This window comes from Crocodylus siamensis, chromosome 13 (assembly GCF_052110815.1).
Source record: "Crocodylus siamensis isolate JL-2025a chromosome 13, ASM5211081v1, whole genome shotgun sequence".
Taxonomy (NCBI): Eukaryota; Metazoa; Chordata; order Crocodylia; family Crocodylidae; genus Crocodylus; species Crocodylus siamensis.
In genome coordinates this window covers 5,995,712-6,014,006 of record NC_143407.1, presented here as the reverse complement: position 1 = coordinate 6,014,006, position 18,295 = coordinate 5,995,712, and the positions used below count along the sequence as shown (strand labels likewise).

Genomic DNA, 18,295 nt, shown 5'->3' with positions numbered 1-18,295 from the left:
CAATCCCCTTTCTGCTTTTTCCAGCTGTAACTACCGTTACAGGATAAATAAATAAAGTCCTGTTGACAGTGATGTCAACAGAGCCAGCTTTCCTTCCCCCCGGCCCCTTGGCAGCTCCCTCCCTTTTCCCCCTGTGGGACCATAGGACACAGATTTCGGAGGGTAGCATAGCACGTCAAAGTGAAAGGGAAGAGAGATGGAGAGTCTGGGGGCATCCTGATCCCCTGTAATAAACCTTCTCTGCTTGTGTGCAGGACGCTGGTTTCCTGGCATCTCATCTCCATATCACCCTGGCATTGTCTCCTTTCTTGGCCATCTCAGGAGATTTGAATCTAATCGTATTTATCATGTCTGTATTGTGCTTTTCACTGTAATGTCTGGGTGTTACATAGAAGTCTCAGGCAGGCAGACAGACACATTGACAGGCTGAGCCACGAAAACTGAACCTCTTCCCTGGAGTCTGTTCCTTCAGCACAGAGAAGTGGTTTATTTTAAGAACAGCATGGCAAGGAGTCTGCAGAAGAACTGCCTGTGCTGGGCTTGCTGGGCCAACTTCTGCCCTCAGCTAGAAGGGTGCCATCCATCATGGCTCTCACAGTGTTGAACCAGGGGAGCTTAAATCAGAATATGGCCCTTTCAGTGGGTGCATGGAGTCCTTCAGTCTCCAGGACTTTTTATTCTATTCTGTTCTATTCTATTCAGGTGTGCAATGTGCTCATCAGTGTAGTTTCTGAGGGCCTTCCAGTAGTGCAGTGTGACTAACATCTGTCACTTATTTGTTCTCACAGCCTCTTCCCAGACAGAGGAGAGTATGCAGTTGGCTGGTTTCTTGTGAAATGCACATGCACACACAGACACACATGCACACCAGACATGCTGCTCTATGTCTGTGTTAGAGAAGGATGGACACAGATACGCACCTTGCAGTTGGAGCTCAAGGTGGCAAAGTTGGGGATGGTCCTTGACTTTCTGCAAGCTTGTTTCACAGTCTCGGGCAGACCCCAAGCATAGTGTGTCTCCTGCACAGAGCAGCTTTGTTCTTATTGTAGAAAACTCCCCTGTGCTGCCCTGCCTCTTTCAGCAGCACTAACAGAAAATGTTGCTTTTAATCATTCCAGGATCCTGATCTGCCTCTGCTGTCTCCTCCCTGATGGGAGTCCCTTTGCTGCCTGTTAGTTTTACAGGGAGGAGTCAGACAAGCAAAGCAGTGTTGGGAAGCATGCAAACAGAAGGGATACCTCCAGGAGGTGAACGTTTGGGAGTGCCGCTGGTCCCCAGAAAAGCCCTGCCATAGGTGCGTCACAGATTCAGAGCTTGGCGTGAATTTTCTATGTCCATGACAGGCACAAATATGAGGCATCTCAGGGTGTGTCTACACTGTAGCAGCACCAATAAGGATTATCCTGAGAATACCCCATCTACCTGCTCCCACTCACAGCTTTGTGCCCCAGGGTACACCCCTGCACGCACACTCCAGTGTGCACCAAATTGTCCCAGGTGGAATAGAGGAGGCTGGGGCCAGCATCCGTGCTGGCCCTAGCAGCCTTACCTGGGGGCCTGGGGGCCTCCTGGGGCAGCAGCATTGCAGATCTGTCCACACACAGCCTCGCTGGCAGCCAGAGCATGGTCCTGGATGGCCAGGCTCCATTTCTGGCCGTCCATGCTGCTATACTACGCTGCTTTTTTTTTTACACTGGGACTTCCTAGCGTCATATTGTGGTGCTGTGCTGCAAATTAGCAGCGCAACAAATGGGTGCATGTGCATGCTTGTCTGGATGCGCCCAGGAGGTCTAATGGAGTAAGATGTTGCCCTAAGTATCCAAGTGAGGTCTTACTCCACCCTGCTATGGTTCTTTAGAAACCTTCCATGTGTCTACTTCTCTAAAGTGCCTTATTTTAGCCATAAGACTAAGTCATAAAAAATGGCAAAGACCCACCTGCTTTTTTGCATTAGTGGTGCTTTATGGATTGGACAGGGTGAAATTGGATTACACCAGACACTTAGACGCCTAATAGGTAGAAGAGGAACTGGCCCTGGGGGCCTCTGATTGGTCGCAACAGTCTCGGCAAGAAGGCACTTCAGTTTCAAGCTACACAAGCTCATTCCTGCTGCATCACTTCTGCAGCTTTGCGGGGAATCCTAGCCTCTGCAAATCCCAAGAGACCTGTACAGACATCAATAAATTGCAGTTCACAGCCAAAGAACCCAATGTGCTGTTTGTCATACTCAGCTGGGAAATCACTGAATGAGACAGGGGATTGGAAAAGAGTCCCGTTGTAAAGCAGAAAGCTTCTGTTTACTTGTAAATATTCAAGTAACCAGCAACACGGGACGTGCCCTTTTGGCTAAGATCAAGCAAAGGATCAGCTTATCTGATGCAGCTTCATTCTGGAAGGGCTGACAGGAGGGAATCATCATTAGACCAAATGATCTAAGATGTGTCACCTCTCTCTAAATGCCATCGTCCTATAACTGGTGCATGGCCTGTGTCTGAGTCAGGGGTGAAATCATGCATGTCATAATGTTCCCCTTCGAAAGTTAGAGTGCTCTTTAACTCAGGGATGGAATTGCCATGTCCATTCCACAAGCGCTTCTGGGAAGCTCAATAAAACCCTCCTTGCATGCCTGCTAATGTGATATGGATTGGGCCTGCCAGCTTCCTGGTTAATGCTGGCACAGACTTTCCAGTATCACCTCTGGGATTCTCTGCAGAAAAGATCCACCGTGGAAAGGCAGTGTGATACAGGGAATAGGGGAGTGGAGTGGGACAGAATAGAGCATAAATGTTGCCCCCATTACACTGACTTCACTAGGCATAAATCCAATGCTAGGTTATATGCCTAGCTCTGGCACAACCTTGTTATGTGACTACAGGGAAGTGACTGCACCTCTCTGTGCTTCTGGTTTCCCTTCTTTCTTATTATTTAGACTGTGACTTCTTTAGAGTAGAGAAAGCCTTTGTACCCAGCCTTCATATAGTGCTTACCAGAGGAGATGACCTAATCTTTAAGCGTTATCAGAAGATATGTAAGATGTTCTTCTTCTGGCTGGCTTTGAAGTGCTATTAAAATAAAGTTATTTTATGCAGAGAGTTTTACTGCACTTGCCTCAGTAACACGTAACTGAAATTACTTTAAAAATATTCATATAATGTATTCTCACAGCTTATTATTGCTAAGTGATTTTCTGCTGCCAGGCATACTGTTTCAGACTATTTGCCATTTGGACTGCCCATAAGGAAATGCAGGAGCAAAGAGAAGCTCTGAGTAGATTTACAGATGAACAGGAGCTGATGGAGAGATACAGCTCTGCTTGCTCTAACTGGAGGAAAGTGGGATTTGTGATGCAGATTTTCAAAAAATATTCCCTTCTTCATAGTCCAAACTTTCAACTTGTTCTGTCATGGGTTGAACAATAGGGGGGGAAGTCTGTTAAAATGTTACCAATATTTGCCTTTTTTTTTTTTTTTAAATCACATTTGACCATCACTGCTAGCTGTCCTTCGCAGGATTTAAGTGAAACTGGAGAAGCACCAAAATAAGATGACTCTTGGTATTCCTCATATCATCACTAGATGGGGCTCTGTGGATTTCCTATTTCCTCCGAAACAGCCAGGCTAAAAAAATCAGATTGATTCCAAAGTTGTCTTTAATAATCCATCTTAAATCAGCTAAATTGGATCTTCCAAATCCTGATACTGTTTTCCCTTTAAAAAGAACTAATTTATGTCTTCGGCTTCTTAGGAGTGTGGCTATCTGGAGGTGCAGTCTCATTGTCATATCTAGATGTCACTGTAAACAAATTGCAAAGATAATAGTAAGGATCCCCAAAGCTTATAAAAAAATAGAATGATAGCTTTTAAATATGGTAGCTTGTGATTCGTCTATAGTCCCACAGTTTTTTCTTATAGTATGCACCTCAAACCAGATCCTGGGGTGTTTACAGAGCTTTTACTCAGAGGAAGTTGTGGCTATGTGCCTAGTGAAGCGGCCCTAAGTAAAAGTGCCCATGCAGCCCAAGAGAAAGAGTGATGGACTGGCTCAAAGATAACTGCCAGTCACAGACTCGTTTTGTGGCTGTGCAGCTCGCTCTGGGCCTAATTTTCAGAGGTGCCAAGCATCCACAGCTTCCATTCATGTTAGCTTGAGTTGGAAAGTGTTTAGCAGGTCTGAAGTGGACATCCTGAAAGAGAGAGTCCTTTGGAAAGTCTGGATCCTACTGGCATAAAAGAATAGCTCCGTGTCTTCTAATAGGGAAAGAAAATCCCTGCTATCTCTAAAGTATGATCCTTTCAGAGACATTTCCACTGCTAGCCATTGCTTTTAGGAGGATCCTGTCCTGTTGTGATATTTTCTTTCCTGTGGAAATGCCCATTTGTTATCTGTGCACTAACTCAAGGGTATATCTGGTGCCAGAAGTTTTGCCCCCCCCACAAGAATTAGTCTGCAGCAAAGCTCTGAATAAGCAATCACAAGGAAATCCAGCATTGGTCTTGATTCAGGAATCTCTGGATGAAAGTCTCTGGCTTGTTTTATGTAGGAGGATCACAGAGGCCCCTCAGATTCAAACTGTAAGGCCAGAAGAGACCTCGGAAGATCATCAGGTCCAGCCCGCTGCAGCAAGCTGGGATGGTAACTGGGGGTCAAGTGACCCCAGCAAGGTGACCGTCTAGTCTCCTCCTGGCCTTGAAACCTCAGAAATCCATCCACTCTAACTGGCCTACTGAGGAGTGAGCTTTTTCTCGCCCAAGTTCAGTGGATTCCTTGGAAATGCTGTCGTTTCTCCTTTTCTCTGCAGTCAGCGAATAAGTCTGAGGCTCTTGCCAGGATCCCACAAAACTTTTATATCCCTTTTGCAATCCCAGTGCCACAGTCAAAAGAGATACTACTATTTTTAAGACAAAGACATCATGGTTTTATTAAAAGCCACTACAGTTTCTTTACATTAGCAGTTAAGAATACAATACCCAAAATAGCCACAGTCTCTTCACCACCCATGGACACCCTTACAATCAGCTGCCAGCAAAAAAGTTCCATCTATTTAATACATTGCTTCTATTTCATTAATTAAAAGAATAGCAAATACTTTCTCTACATACATTCAGTTTCAGGCTCAGATCAAGCAGAAGGAAGGGTCAGAACAGGGGAAGGGCAGAGAGTGCAATGGACCCTCCTTCAAGAAGCACCTTGGCACAGATCATGGTTAGGGACCTACTTAAATCATGGTTTCCTGGAAGCCACAAAAACCAGTGAGCTCCTCAATCACTGTGAAAATGGCATTGGCAATCCCTGCTGCCCCCCACTGCCCGATGCTGCATGGGGGGCTCTGCATGAGCCCCCTCACCCCCAGCTCCCGCAACAGGTGCCCTGCCCGGACCAGCTCTGGCCCTTTAAAAAAAAAAAGCAAAAAAAAGCTGAGAAACCCCCCAGGACTCACTACTCTTGGCTTCAGGGAACTTGTGCAGAGCCCCCATGCGGTACGGGGCAGTGTGGGGGGTAGCGGGAATCGTCCCTCCCCCCCGCCACTGGCAGGAGCAGTGTGTATGGAGAGAGAGGTTTGGGTTTTTTTACTTGAAGGGCTGGAGCTGGTCCAGGCAGGGCACCCATAGGGGGGCCTAGGGGGCTTGTGCAGAGCCCCCTGTGCAGCGTGGGGCAGTGGGGATCACCACCCACCCAGCAGCACCTGGTGAGCTGGGCTTTTTTGTTTTTTAACAAGTGCCAGGAGCCGGGGTGGGCAGGGAGAGCCAGTGCTGGGCTGGGAGAGGGGTAGGGGATGGGCCTGGCCCGGCTGATTTGGAGATTCAACGGCAGCCAAATCTCCAAATCAGATTCAGCCGAACTGAATCGGGACACTGATTCGAATCACCAAATCAAATCACTGTCCCCTGAATCGGCTGAATCTGAATCCGAGGCGAACGGTAGCCACTTTGCACAGGCCTACTATCTGAAAACTAATAGACTTCACGTGATCAGATCTTGATTCCCCACTTCAGGATGAATGATAGAATGACTTCACTTGCACAACTCCCATCTCTTATTGTTTCTTTCTTGGTTTCTTCGCAGGGTTATCCATCCAGATGATGTAGGTGAGACAAGTAGCCATGGCCAGCCAAGCCAGGTAAGGCACCATCAGCATTGTTGCCAACTTGTTAATGGGGTACCAAGAGTACATGGTAGCTACCACTAAGCCATCCAGGCACAGGATGTCCAGCAGAGCCTGGACAAGAGAGAAAAGACAATAAGTGAAGCATTTTTCACGGGAAACTAGCTCTATGGGGTCACACATCCCTACGTAGCATAATAGAGCTCTTACTGAGGACAGTATGAGCAGCAGGAGGCACAAAGCACTGCAGATTAACTCAAGGCCTTTGGCTGAACCAAAACCCTAGCTTTGGCACCAACTGGATCTGGATCTAAACTTCACAGCTGAAGCCTACAGCAAGCCAGGCTCCTTGCTGTGCAGTGTGATGCCAAAGGAAAACATGTGAGCCCTACTCCATAATCCTATGAGCTCCCAAGCCCCTACACCAGCTATCAGGTAACCCCCTGAGACTTCACTCTGCTGCCCCAAACTGACTGACAAGTTAGCAGTCACTCCGGGCAGGAGAAACAGAAGGGGTGGCATTTCTAGAACGGATTAATGATCAGCAGCTTCTGGATACCTGGCATAGTTTGCTACATGAATGTCACAGAAGGGGCTCTCTCCCTTCCTCCCTGTGCTGATCCTCTGCTTCACGCTACCTTGTCCTAGTCCAGGACACACCCTACTATGGGCTCTTCTAATGGCAGAGTACTCTGCTGCCTGATAAGCGCGTGAATAACGTGTCCTCTTTGAAGCAACTGTCGCTGCCTCTCATTGGGCCGGGTTTGTTGCTCCAAAAGTTTATCTCCAACTGTGGGTTCTTAACTGGAAGGTGCAGAAGCCAGAAGCTCCATAATCTCCCGCCCTCCTTGGCTACTGCCAAATATCTGAAGCACAAATGCAGCTCAGGGACTGATACTACAGGCTAGAACCCGGTGCAACATGAAGAGAAGCTGAGCAAGAGAAGCTGAGCAAGGCTGCTGACTTGCCCCTTAAACCCAGTACGGGATGTAACACTTGCTGGTGCTAGTTGTGGACCCTCTTAAAGGTCCCAGGCAGCTGGCAGGGACACAAGCAACACAAGCCTGTAGCTAATCGGCAAAGACATGGCCATCTTACCAGTCTGAGATTATGAATGCCAAAGAACAAGGGAGGCCATGCCCAGTTCAAAGCGAGCTGAGCCCCAAAGAGGCCTAGTGGGATGATGGCATTGCTGTTGAAGCCACCTACATCCTTCCATATCAGGAATGAGCCAAAGCTGTGAAGGAGAAAATCCCAGTTAATATTTTGATATCCCATTTGCCTCCTCTCCCTGATACAGTTGGATCAGGCGTGAATCTACCAGGAGCCATCAACTTCTGCTCCACGGTATCCTCTGACCACAACGTAGTATCAAGCATGGATTCTCCCCCAGCTGAAGGCAGCTCCTGGGGCTTGTCTTAACAAGGGTGCATCAGTGTAAATGCACCGATGTAAACCCCAATGCAAACATACCGCACTTGGGCAAAAGTGGCTCCTATACGGGGTTATACCAGGGAGACGCTGGGACAGCCCCATCCGTGTCTCTGGTTCATCTCACAGGCACAGGTTGTCTTGCGTATTTAGACTACCTGCTCTTCAGGGCAGAGCCTCTCTCTTACAGTAGTAAGAGCACAAGGTAGCCCTGATCCGAGTCCCTAGTCTAAGGGCTCATCCATGGGTGTCTACACATGACCAGCAGCTACTTCGCCATAGCAGCGTTCTCCCCCATTATAGCATACTGCTATGGTGAAGTAGCTGCTAAAAATAACCACGTACTGCATGTACGGTGTAGTACTGGTGGTTATTCTGCCATGCTTTAGTACTTCCAAAAGCAAGTACTAAAGCATGGTGCAATAACAACGTCACTGTAGGACAAAGTGTTAGATGTGCCCAATCACCATGATCCAGAATGCAACATAAAGCCAGAATAGATTAAGTCCCTGGCCAGAAAGGTGTTAAGTGGAATGAATGGGTTAAACTGGGCTCAAGGCACAGTAGGGTGCTGAGTCCAGCTTCTAAAAAACATCCCTTCCGTTTCCCATTGGTACGGGAGAAGGAAATCCCCAAAAGCGAGCAATGAAGTAGCATATCCCCTAGGGGTGAAGTGCTGGAGGAGCAGGGGAGGATTGGGACACAGAATCTTCTTACCCCAGGATCTTACCCCATTCCTGTGTACAAGAGTGTCCAAGCAATGGGGAACATCTGGTTGGGTGGGCACCAAGAGGGTTTCTTCAGATTTTCATACCAAGTAGGCACTGAATTGCGGTTGAAGAACCAGCCGAGAAATCCCCCGATATGAGGGAAGATGGAAAAGCCAACAACGTGAGACCACATCCTTCCAGACTGGAAGGAGCTAAGCTTTGGTTCGTCCTGGTCTCTTGTCACTGAAAAGCAGTAGTTGAGTATCATTGACAACGGACAATATTTACTTTAAAGTCTTTATCTTAGTCAAATTACTCGGCATCCCTTTATAGTGGCTAAGACAGAGAATGAATAGCTAGGCTTCCATTTCCAGCTCTGCCGCTGACTCGTGGTCCTGGACAATTTGCTTCATCTCTCTGTGCCTCTGTTTTCTGATCTGTCATTGGGATGGTTATATAAGCACAGCTTCACAAAGTGCTTTATGAACCTCAGATAAGAAGTTCCAAGTATTATTATGTGGGAGGGGAACGTCCCTCTTATTAGACCAAACTGAGTGAAGGAGTACCCTGGTTGCTGGAATAGGGGACTGAGAATTGGGAGTCCTTGCCTGTCTTCCCCAGCTCTGGCACTGACTCTTGATGAAGACATTTAACCCTTCCATGCTTTCCATTTCCCTTTCTGTAAGAGAGGGATAATAATGTCTTATAACAAACTGATATTTTCCATTTGATCTTCTTAAAAAAACCGTTTCCCCTCCTCATTCTGCCCCCATACACAGGTATTTCCCTGGTCTCTGCAGTTTAATTATGTATAGAGCCATCATCAGACAGTGGGGCGGAAGTTACTTTTCTCAGTGTTTTTCAAATGCCGTAGTTTCAGAAAGCACTAAAACTCCCATGTATTACATGCAGCACTAGACCTGGCAGTGGAGCTGTTATCTCTTTTCTGCTTGCTACTTGTAATAGGAATGGTCTGGCTCACAGTCTGTCAGAACACCCCCTTCCTTTCGTGCTTCAGTTAACCTCTCACTATAGATTTACATTGTGAATGAAGTCTGCACTGAAAAAGCATTTTTAACTGGAAGATTATTTAATTCATACAGCCGTCTGGGGATGCACACCGATATTATTATCATCCCCATTTCACAGTTGTATAAAGTGAAGGACAGAGCAATCAACTTGTTCAGGGCCAGACAATGATTCTCTTCCTGAGCTTTGCACAGGACCAAAGGATGATTAGTCTCAATCCCTTTCTCAGTCTCCTTTACCTTTTAGTCCCACATTTTACAGGTAGTAGTACTGTCCATTGCATGTCCCCTGTACTCACTGTACTTCTCTACTTTGTAGACAGTCTGATACATCCCTGTTCAATCTCAACTCTCTCTTGAGATCTATTCATAAATAAAAATTAAATAGCATTCATCTGAGACAGCATGTGGGATTTTCTTCCTGGCAGTAAAACAACGTTCTCCTCACTGCAGGAGTGTGAGCGAAAGCCTTCAGGAAGGTTGGCTGTATTTGGCAATGTAAGGAAGAGGGGATTCAGAATACATCTTTTTTCAGAAAAAAAAATACCCTGTTACTCTTGCTGGAGAAACACAGATCACAAGAAGGGAACTGACCTTTTCTGTTTGGGATTTTTATCCAGAACTATCAAGCACACTGCATTGAAGTCCACCTTAATTATTATTGTCATCATGCAAGAAGAGACTCATCTTTAGGAAGCCAGCCTAGCAGAACTACAAATCCACCTACGCATGAATAAGGAATAAATACACAGAGGCATTATCTTAAACAAAAGACCAGACAGCTTATGGCACTGTTGAAGCATCTTTGGGACCAGAAAAATCTATCTTGCACTTAGCAAGGGGGTCAAGCCTGCTTTAAAACTAGGGAAGGGCACACACTACAATAAGACATGACAACTAGGGAGCTGTCGAAAAAAGAAAAAATGCGGGGGAAGCACTGCTTGTAAGCTACAAGCTGCTAGCCAGCAGAATTAACTAAGGGGTGAAATTGTCTTCTCACTATCGTGACGTGTGAACTGGAATCAGTTGGTGAAGCTGACAAGAAAGAGCTATAGGTATTGGCAGTCTTCACTTACCGTCTCGTAGTTAAACTCCTGCCCTTTCAAGGGAAACACAAATAAATTAAAGGTTGCCTCAGTGCACCGTCTGTCTCTGCTGCTGCTTCCACGTACTGAAGAAATTATCAGGCTGAGTTATGCCTAAATAGCAAAGAAAGGGGCGTGTGTGCCTATGGATGTGTGTGTGTTAGATTACACAATGGAGCCCAGTCTGCAATAAGTGACAGAAAATTCTTCTGCTAGTATTTGTGTAACAGGATGAAGAAGGCTGATCGAGTTTGTCAAATTTAAACACACAGCAGTATGTGAAGCTCTGCCTCTCCGCGCCAGGAAAACCTCTCTGTGGGTCATGGGAGGAGAGTGTTGCTTTTGTGTGCATGGCTGTGAGCGTGTCGTATTTGATGGGGTATATGGTGAGCGCTCAGTCATGTGCAAATCACATCTATCTGGGTGTGAACAGTTGGGATGAGCAAGAGTGTGTGTTTGTATGCAAGCGTGCTAAATGTGAGACCCGTGTTTAAGGCGGTGTATTTGTGCACCACAGTATTCATGAAAGAGACTGATTATCAGCTCCTCAGCTGGTGTAAATTGGAGTAACTATGGATGTCAGCAGGACATTATGGATTTATTGCCCTTCAGTTAGGGATCTGGCTCCAAACGTGTTTCTTTTATAGGGAACAGTGCACATGAGTGAGGGAGAAAGAGCAGGCTGCGTAGATAGGAATGTGCCTACAGTTTTAATCAGCACAGTATTTTACATCAGAGCATTCTGTAGCCAGATGCTTTCGACGCTGCCCCCTCCTCCCCTTTAGCCAAATCAGGGAAAGATGCAACTAAATAAGGGCATTAGACATGCATGTAAAATGAAAAGAAAAACTGCTAGGAATCAATTTCCATTAGGAAGCCATCTGCAAGGGATGGAGAATTAAACAAAAATTCACTTTGGCTATGGGTCATTACTTGAATCTTACGGCCTGAAGGAGAACTGGTGTCCCCTCAGGGGGTGTACGGTAAGTGTTAATATACCCCCAGTGGAATCTTTTCATTGTATCGTGCTCTGGAGGAGCCAAAGAAAGATATTTTTAAGGAGGGAAGAAAGCCGGGGGAGGGGGAGGGAGAGGAAAAATTAACTGAAGAGCCAGATTTCTATCTGATGTAAATCAGTATAGCCTGGAATTGTTGTGTTTTTATACCGTGATGGTCACTTTAAAATAACGGGTGTAGTATATGCAGTAATCAAGCAGCAGTTGTTTGCATATCATTTCCATGTCTGCTACTATGGAGCCTTTGCAACAGGAAACCCTCATCATTCAACAATGCAGCTGCTGTGTGACCGACTATTTTTTAATGCAATCAGCCGGTTCACTGCCCATTTACCACTGAAGTCATAACATGCAGGGCACTAACTAATAGTACCAGCACACACCTTTGGCAACTCCATTGGGAAGTAACAATGCTGCAGGTTCAGCTGTTGGTATTTCCTTCTGGGGATGGAATAGAAGAGATTGTTGCTGAGTGTGACTGGGGTGCTCGGGGCCAGATCTCATACCAGCCCAGCCACCCATCTCTATAGGGCAGTCTATCTCTTCTCATCTGCCACAACTTTGCTGTTCCCATAACCTGGTGGAAGATGCAGGAGACTGCCCATTACATTCCCCAATGCCAGGGGCTGCCCTCTGTAGCTCCAAACCTCTCCTATACCACAGCCCGTGCCTTGCAGAGGGGATCAGTTCTTAGCATCACCAGCCCCACAATCTTCCAGTCCAGACCCTAACTGGATCCCTCCAATCAGGCAGCCTACTCCACCCTCGTTCTGGGCTGCCTAGCTCCCTGCACTCTTCCTGCTCTCGGGTGTGCCCCCCTCCCAGGACCTTTGGCCACACAGGCCCTGGCCTCATCTCCAAGAAGTGCCAAAACCCCAGGCCCCCAGCTCTGGGCATCCCTTGCAGCAGGCACCTGGCCCTTTGTCCCTTCTGACCCTGACCCCAACATTGACCAGTCAAGGGTGCCTCAAGTCAGGTTTCTGAGCACCTAGCCCACATTCTCACATGGGTCCACCTTCCTGGACCCTATTACAGGGTTACCCACCCAGTCATAGGAGCTGGGATTATTATAGCATCCCAACTCACTTTTCACCAAGGTAGTAACTAGCCTAGTATTTCCAGGGACCCCACCAGACCATCCCCAGCAGGAAGCTATTTTAGGTCATACCTAAAACCAAGAGCCTCCTACACTAAACTACAGGATACTTCAAACAGCCTTCCAGCCACATGATGTTTCTACCTGGGCTGCCAGGAACAAACTGTTGTGCTTATATAGGCAGCCAGTGTTTTAAAATGGCAATCAAGCACCGCAAGTGCAGCAGGCACCGCAAGCGCACTGCCACAGTGAGAACAAAGCTCCCTTTGACGTATTTGCACCGAGCTGTCTAGGTCTCAGCCTATCCCACAAATGTGGATGCTGGAGGAATTCAGGGTGCCGGCTTAAAAATAAAGGGCTGTTCACACAGCCTAATACTTTTGATCTGCTGTCACTGTGACCATAAAGCTCCGTAACTGCTACTAGGACTTTCCCCACATAGTCATACCAGTCCTGTAACAACACTGTTCCCAGCAGCTCCCAGCTCTGGTCCTGCTGAGGACTGTCTGATGGCTAAAATGGTCTGTGGCAGTGCACTTGCGGTGCCTGCTGCTTTAAGGGCTGAGTCAAGCAGCCAGCAGGTGCTTGATTGCCACAGCCATTTTAAAACACTGGCCATCTGTATCAATCCAGTAGTTTGCTGCTGGTGGTTCAGGTAGACGTGTAACCTGGTTGAAAGGCTGTAGGAAATATTTCGTGGGTGAGAGCAGGAGGCTCCTGGTCCTGGGTACGAGACCCAGCCGTGAGTGCATCTCCTGTCACATGGTCCTAAGCAGTGCCAGAGGCAAGAGAAAACACCCTAGGTAGTCCGTAAGGTATGGTACAAAACCATTTTGTCTACCTGCCTTCCCAGGAAGCTTAGTACATTCAGAGCAATTTGTGTATAGCTCTTATTGCCTCTGTAGAGTGTCTGCTGGGGATGGAGGCTGGGGCATACCCTAGGCTCTGTCTTATGGCCTTTGCTATTACTGTAATATAATATCCTGTGTCAAATGAGTTTGACACCCAGAATTTAACTGAATGCAGTCATGAAACATAAGACTAGAAGGGGCCTCTACAGGCCATCTAGTTCAATCCTTTGCTCAGGACAGGAATCTCCTTGTCTAAATCATTCCAGCCAAGGGTTTCTCACCAGCACTTAAAGTCCACAGCCACCCAAATTACTGGGTCCAGTGTGTAACCATCCCTAGCGATAGAAAATTCTTCCTAAGATCCAGCCTATATCAACTATTGCACTTTAAGCTTATTACTGCTTTTCTTATCCTCTATAAACATGGAGTATAGTTGATCACTATCCTCTCTGTAACAGCCCTTTTCATATTGGAAGAATTTTATCAAATTGTCTCTCTTCTCTTTAGCAGGCTAACTTGTGCTAGATCTTCCAGTCTTTTCTTATGGGTCATGTTCTCTATGCCTCTAATTACTTCTGTTGCTCTGCCTTTTATGTTGCCTTCTAGCCTGAAATTCTTAGTCAATTCCTGCCTATTGGTAAAAAGCAAATCAAGAAGAGCTATTTTTCTACCGCCTGTACCTTAGCTGGTCCCAACACAATCCAGGACTTCTCTGGATGACCTGTTGACTGTTACCCTCCTGGAAGATAGCGTGGTAATTAAAGTTCCTCACAAGTATCAAGCAATTTGGGTACTGTGGTAAGTTTAAAAAACAAAAAAACCACTCCATCCAATGCCTTTCCTGGTGTGGTGGGCAATAGTAGATGCCTATCAGAACATCACTCTTGATGTTTTCTTTCATTACCTTAACCCAAAAACTTTCAACAAGTCTACCTCCCTCTTTGTTGCATCTCCACGCAACTGTATCACTTGAATAAAATAAGTGACACTGCCTCCTTTATCCCTTGCCTTTCCTTAGTGAACAAATTATACCCACCCATGATCATAGTCCAGTCTAGAGGTAACCTCCAGCTCTTGGTTCTGTGTTGGTTGTGACTGCTCCACTTAATTGACGAGTCTTACTCAACTAAAACTAAAATAATCTATGTGTGTGTGTGCACTCGCACACAAACTCTTTTATAAAGGTATTCTTTTACACGTACACACAGAGCAGAGGGGAAGAACTGTGCGATAACTAGGAAATAATTTCTCAAACACAGTATTGTTTTTCCTTTGTTACTCAGTTTAATGAGCCAACCGATTCCGCAGTAACTTACTTACAGTAATAAAAGGTGGAGTCATGAGATTTTGTATTGAAAACATGTACTCAACAGTCATGCTACACATTTCTGCATCTTACAGTAATCTTACTGCAGTTTTAGACCTCTACCCTATGCCTGCAATATCTTTTCAGAAAGGAAGAGATGTGATAATTGAGTTACTCAATCACTTGTGATTTCTTCTTTAACAACCTTAGTCTATTGTGTCTCAAGAGGTTTTTCAGTATATTCAGAGGTAGTCTCCCAGATGTAAAACATTTATTCACCTGAATATGCTGCTGAAGACCAGGACATGGCAATGTGCTGTACTCTTGAAAATAGATTGTCAAATCAACAGTATTTTCAGTGCCTGAGCTAACTATACCACAGCTGCCCCAGTTATGTCAATACAGGCTGTAATCCTGCCTCCAAGTCCAATTCAAACCTATCCTGTGTACTGTAAATTCCTCTGAAGCCCCATCCTGCAGCCTTTATCCAGGCAAAGCTTTCAAAAGACTTCAGTGGAAGTGCTGAATGCAGGGTTGGGCTGTGGTTTCAATCTCTAATTCTTCATGAGAAGAGTCTTTACTAAGGAAAAAGGCGCAGGCTAATTGAATCTCTTTGAGATCTTGGACAAACCTTAATTTGGTCAACTCAGCCCGTAAGTGAACGGGGTAAGAAAATAAGACTGCCACTGCAGAGAGGTGCAGTGTCCGAGCTGAGTTATACTGCCGAAATTACCCATTAACTATGGGAATGTACACGGTGAGTGCTTAAAGCCTTTCTAGGAAATGTGACTTGTTGGTCTCCTCCAAGGTAAAAAGCCCTGGGTCTGTTTATAACAAAACACACATTTGGAGCAAGGGCCTTGTGTTAACTCAGAATTTTATGCTCTGGAGTAGAACTGTCCTCCCTGTCCCCCTCCAAAAAAACCCAAAAAAAAAAAAAAAAACCCCCCAAAAAACATTTCTTAGGTGAATAATGCAAATTTAGCAATGCTGAATGCTGCCCAATATTGATTGATTTGGCAGAATGTTTTTGTTTTGGAGGTGGGAATCTGATTTTTTTGCTGGTTCTGTTCTAGAACGATTGATCTCCACCTCTGACGCATCCGACCCCAAGTCTACGGATCGAGGGCTTACGCAGAAGGCAGGGTAGGAATGCACCTTTATAGACTGACTAAATCAGAAGTGCTTAAGCTTCTGTGACCCTGAGCACACTTCATTAGATGCTGACACTGAGGGCTTGGAACAGTCTTCCTAAAGTTATTCACACTGTGCAGTTGGCCGTCACAAGGCCTGGCTTATAGGCCTTGTAGCTAAGCCTTAGTCTGGAATTGCTGTGCTGATTGAATTGCCTCCCCTTCTCCGCAAAGGAGTCATCTTAAAAATAATCCCTTTATTTTCTCAGGGTTAAAGGTGCAATTTTCACTGAACAGGAAGATAAGGAGGACTCAGCTTGAGTCACTGTACCTGGATGTCTAGTTGTAACAGTTGCCCTTCCAGCAAGTACAAAGTTCTTTTCTTTGAGTTTGCTGATCACAGGAATAAGATATATTGTACGAAATGTGATTGAAAAAATCCAATCCCTCTCCAGCAGTTGCTGCAGAGGCACATACTCCTCAGAGGAGAAAGGCCAGGCCACACCTTCCAGTTCAAATAATCCAGCCCTTCTGTGCCTCACACTGAGAAACTCCCTCCGCTGGGATTCAGCATTTTGCTCAGGTGCTACAGACCTGTGCTCTCAGCTTGCCATGCAGTGAAGGGATGTGCTGGGATTCTTCCGGAGTCTGAGGTAAGCCCTGAATTTTGTGAGTCTTAGGAGAAGCAGTGGCAGAACATCCTCCGGAGTCGGGCATATTTATACCGATCATTTAGCAACTGGAAATGCCTCTGCCTGTTAGGTGAAATTACACTCCTGTCCTCCAAAAGATCCTGAAAGAGGTGTAAGAACTGATTAGTGCTAGTTAATGAAGAACAGTCCTTGGATCTTTTAAACCTGTTGCCTGCCAACTAACCCCAGAGTATGGTCACTCTGTCCAAAAGGACATTCCCAGCCACCTGTCCATCAAGAAGAGACTTCTGCTGGCTGAAACCAATATAGTTATGGTATTTTCTCTCCCAATAAGGAATAAAATACACTGCAACCCAGCTATACAAGTCAAATTAGATGAGGTTGACAAGGTAGCCCTGGTGTGATTGCAGTATTATAGAGATACCCAGGGCAGCAGGGTGCACTAGCAGTTTAGCTGTGGTAGCATGGACCTAATACAAGCCGAAAAGTCCAACAGAAAGATGGTTGTTGTTCTGTGCTAGCCTGCTACCAGTACTCCACGTAGCTAGCTGAGAGCCAGCTCAGGTGTCTGTACTACCATGCAGTCACTTTCACAGACAACCCCTGGCATGCCCATCACCACAGTGAGATCTGAGCTCCTTTATTTATGAAATCTCTTTGGGATAAAGACATTTCCCATTCCAGCAAGATGCAGGTGCTCCCATTTCCTTAAATCTGTACTTCTGCCCTTTATTCTTTCCTATGACTCCACAGAAAGCGCTTGTTGTCAGGTAAATCATCCCCATCCCTTCCCTCTCCGCCACCCCAATTAAGAAACTTCCTCCTTTTTCATTTCACTCTGCTGTAGTCGTGGGTCATGACTGCTGTCCTCTCCCTTCTTGAAAGCCAATGCTTACTATGATTGTGATATCAGCCCGCCTGCTTGTTTCCTCTGGACGTGCTGTCCCCACTCAGTTCTGAAGCTTGTCCAGGTTATTTCTCGGGTGCAATTTCCCATGACTGTGGTCTGCACTCCTGTTCTGCTTCATGGCACCAGGGGTTACAGGGTTTGTGGATGAGGGTTTGTCTCTCAGTTCTGCCTTTGGATGCTCAGGTCCACACTGTGAATTGCCATAGTGCCCTGGATTTCAATAGAGCAACATTAACTTCTACCACCTGAGCATCCAACCCTTTGTTTCTGGGGCAGAGGGTGTTTAAATGCTTCCCTGCTGATAAGGCTTTCTTTTGAATATAGACAGATAAATGAGTTGTACAGGGTTTAAAGCATGCAGTGACTTAGAAGTAGAGCAGCTTCTGTACTCTTATCGGTCCATGTGCCCACTCTTACTCCATAGTAAGTGAAACTTAAGCCATGCAAAATTAGCTCTGCTCTTTTATTGAGTAATTACCCCAATTAGGCTTCCCTTATTGTGAGGTAAGGGCAGGCATATGGACTCTTACGCACCTTAACTCTCTGGCACTCGCATTGCACGTTTGCTGGAGCGAGGATCTTGGGTATTTTACAAGAGAGAGAAAGGTGGTGTGTACACAAGAGCAGCTATGAGCCAAAGAGCAGTTTTTATAGGAGAAAGCAAAGCTGTTCTTTGTGCCTCTCCTGTGTCCCAGGCACACAAACTGAATCAAATCTATTCCCTCTGTTTAGGACCATGTCTGTAAACCTAGCCTCCCAAAATAGTGCCATTTGAGTGGATTGCTAGTAGACAAAATGTTGTTAGCAGGATGGGTTGCTGATGTCTCTGCATACATGGCATTTGAGGGACACCATGTTTGAACCCATGGCTCTGTTCCCATGCCAACCTTGCAGAAATAATGCTCGCTGTCATGTTTTGAGGCTCACTGGGAATATCTCCCTTGATGTGGCCCTTGGGGTTCAGATTGGCATT

At 46.1% G+C, this 18,295-nt stretch overlaps 2 protein-coding genes across 3 annotated transcripts in view; one reads left to right on the top strand and one right to left on the bottom strand.

The window, feature by feature from the left end:
- UNC5CL (unc-5 family C-terminal like) overlaps positions 1–18,295 on the top strand; it is a 37,749-nt gene that overhangs the window by 2,937 nt on the left and 16,517 nt on the right. Inside the window, exons 2-3 of the mRNA XM_090026337.1 lie at positions 6,064–6,118; positions 15,703–15,772. The gene's annotated coding sequence lies outside the window, so the exon portion shown is untranslated. The remainder of the gene's footprint in view (positions 1–6,063; positions 6,119–15,702; positions 15,773–18,295) is intronic.
- On the bottom strand, positions 4,909–10,441 carry TSPO2 (translocator protein 2). Of its 2 annotated transcripts, XM_090025482.1 has the most exons (5): positions 10,349–10,436; positions 9,867–9,995; positions 8,265–8,487; positions 7,202–7,340; positions 4,909–6,217 (listed from the first exon to the last, which is right to left on the bottom strand). In XM_090025482.1, the coding sequence occupies exons 3-5, from the start codon at positions 8,435–8,437 to the stop codon at positions 6,035–6,037; spliced, it is 495 nt and encodes a 164-aa protein (XP_089881608.1). In that variant the 5' UTR covers positions 8,438–8,487; positions 9,867–9,995; positions 10,349–10,436; the 3' UTR covers positions 4,909–6,034. The 2 variants fall into 2 exon arrangements, with proteins under 2 accessions (XP_089881608.1, XP_089881607.1); XM_090025481.1 differs by lacking the exon at positions 9,867–9,995 and having other exon boundaries at positions 10,349–10,441.

What these genes read in the sequence shown, in the direction of transcription:
- TSPO2 (XM_090025481.1), bottom strand. Translation starts at nt 8,437, where the DNA reads ATGTGGTCTCACGTTGTTGGCTTTTCCATCTTCCCTCATATCGGGGGA. An exon ending in CTCTTGTACACAGGAATGGG is followed by an intron (nt 7,341 to 8,264) that starts GTAAGATCCTGG and finishes TCTCCTTCACAG; the next exon opens with CTTTGGCTCATTCCTGATAT. An exon ending in GCATTCATAATCTCAGACTG is followed by an intron (nt 6,218 to 7,201) that starts GTAAGATGGCCA and finishes TCTCTTGTCCAG; the next exon opens with GCTCTGCTGGACATCCTGTG.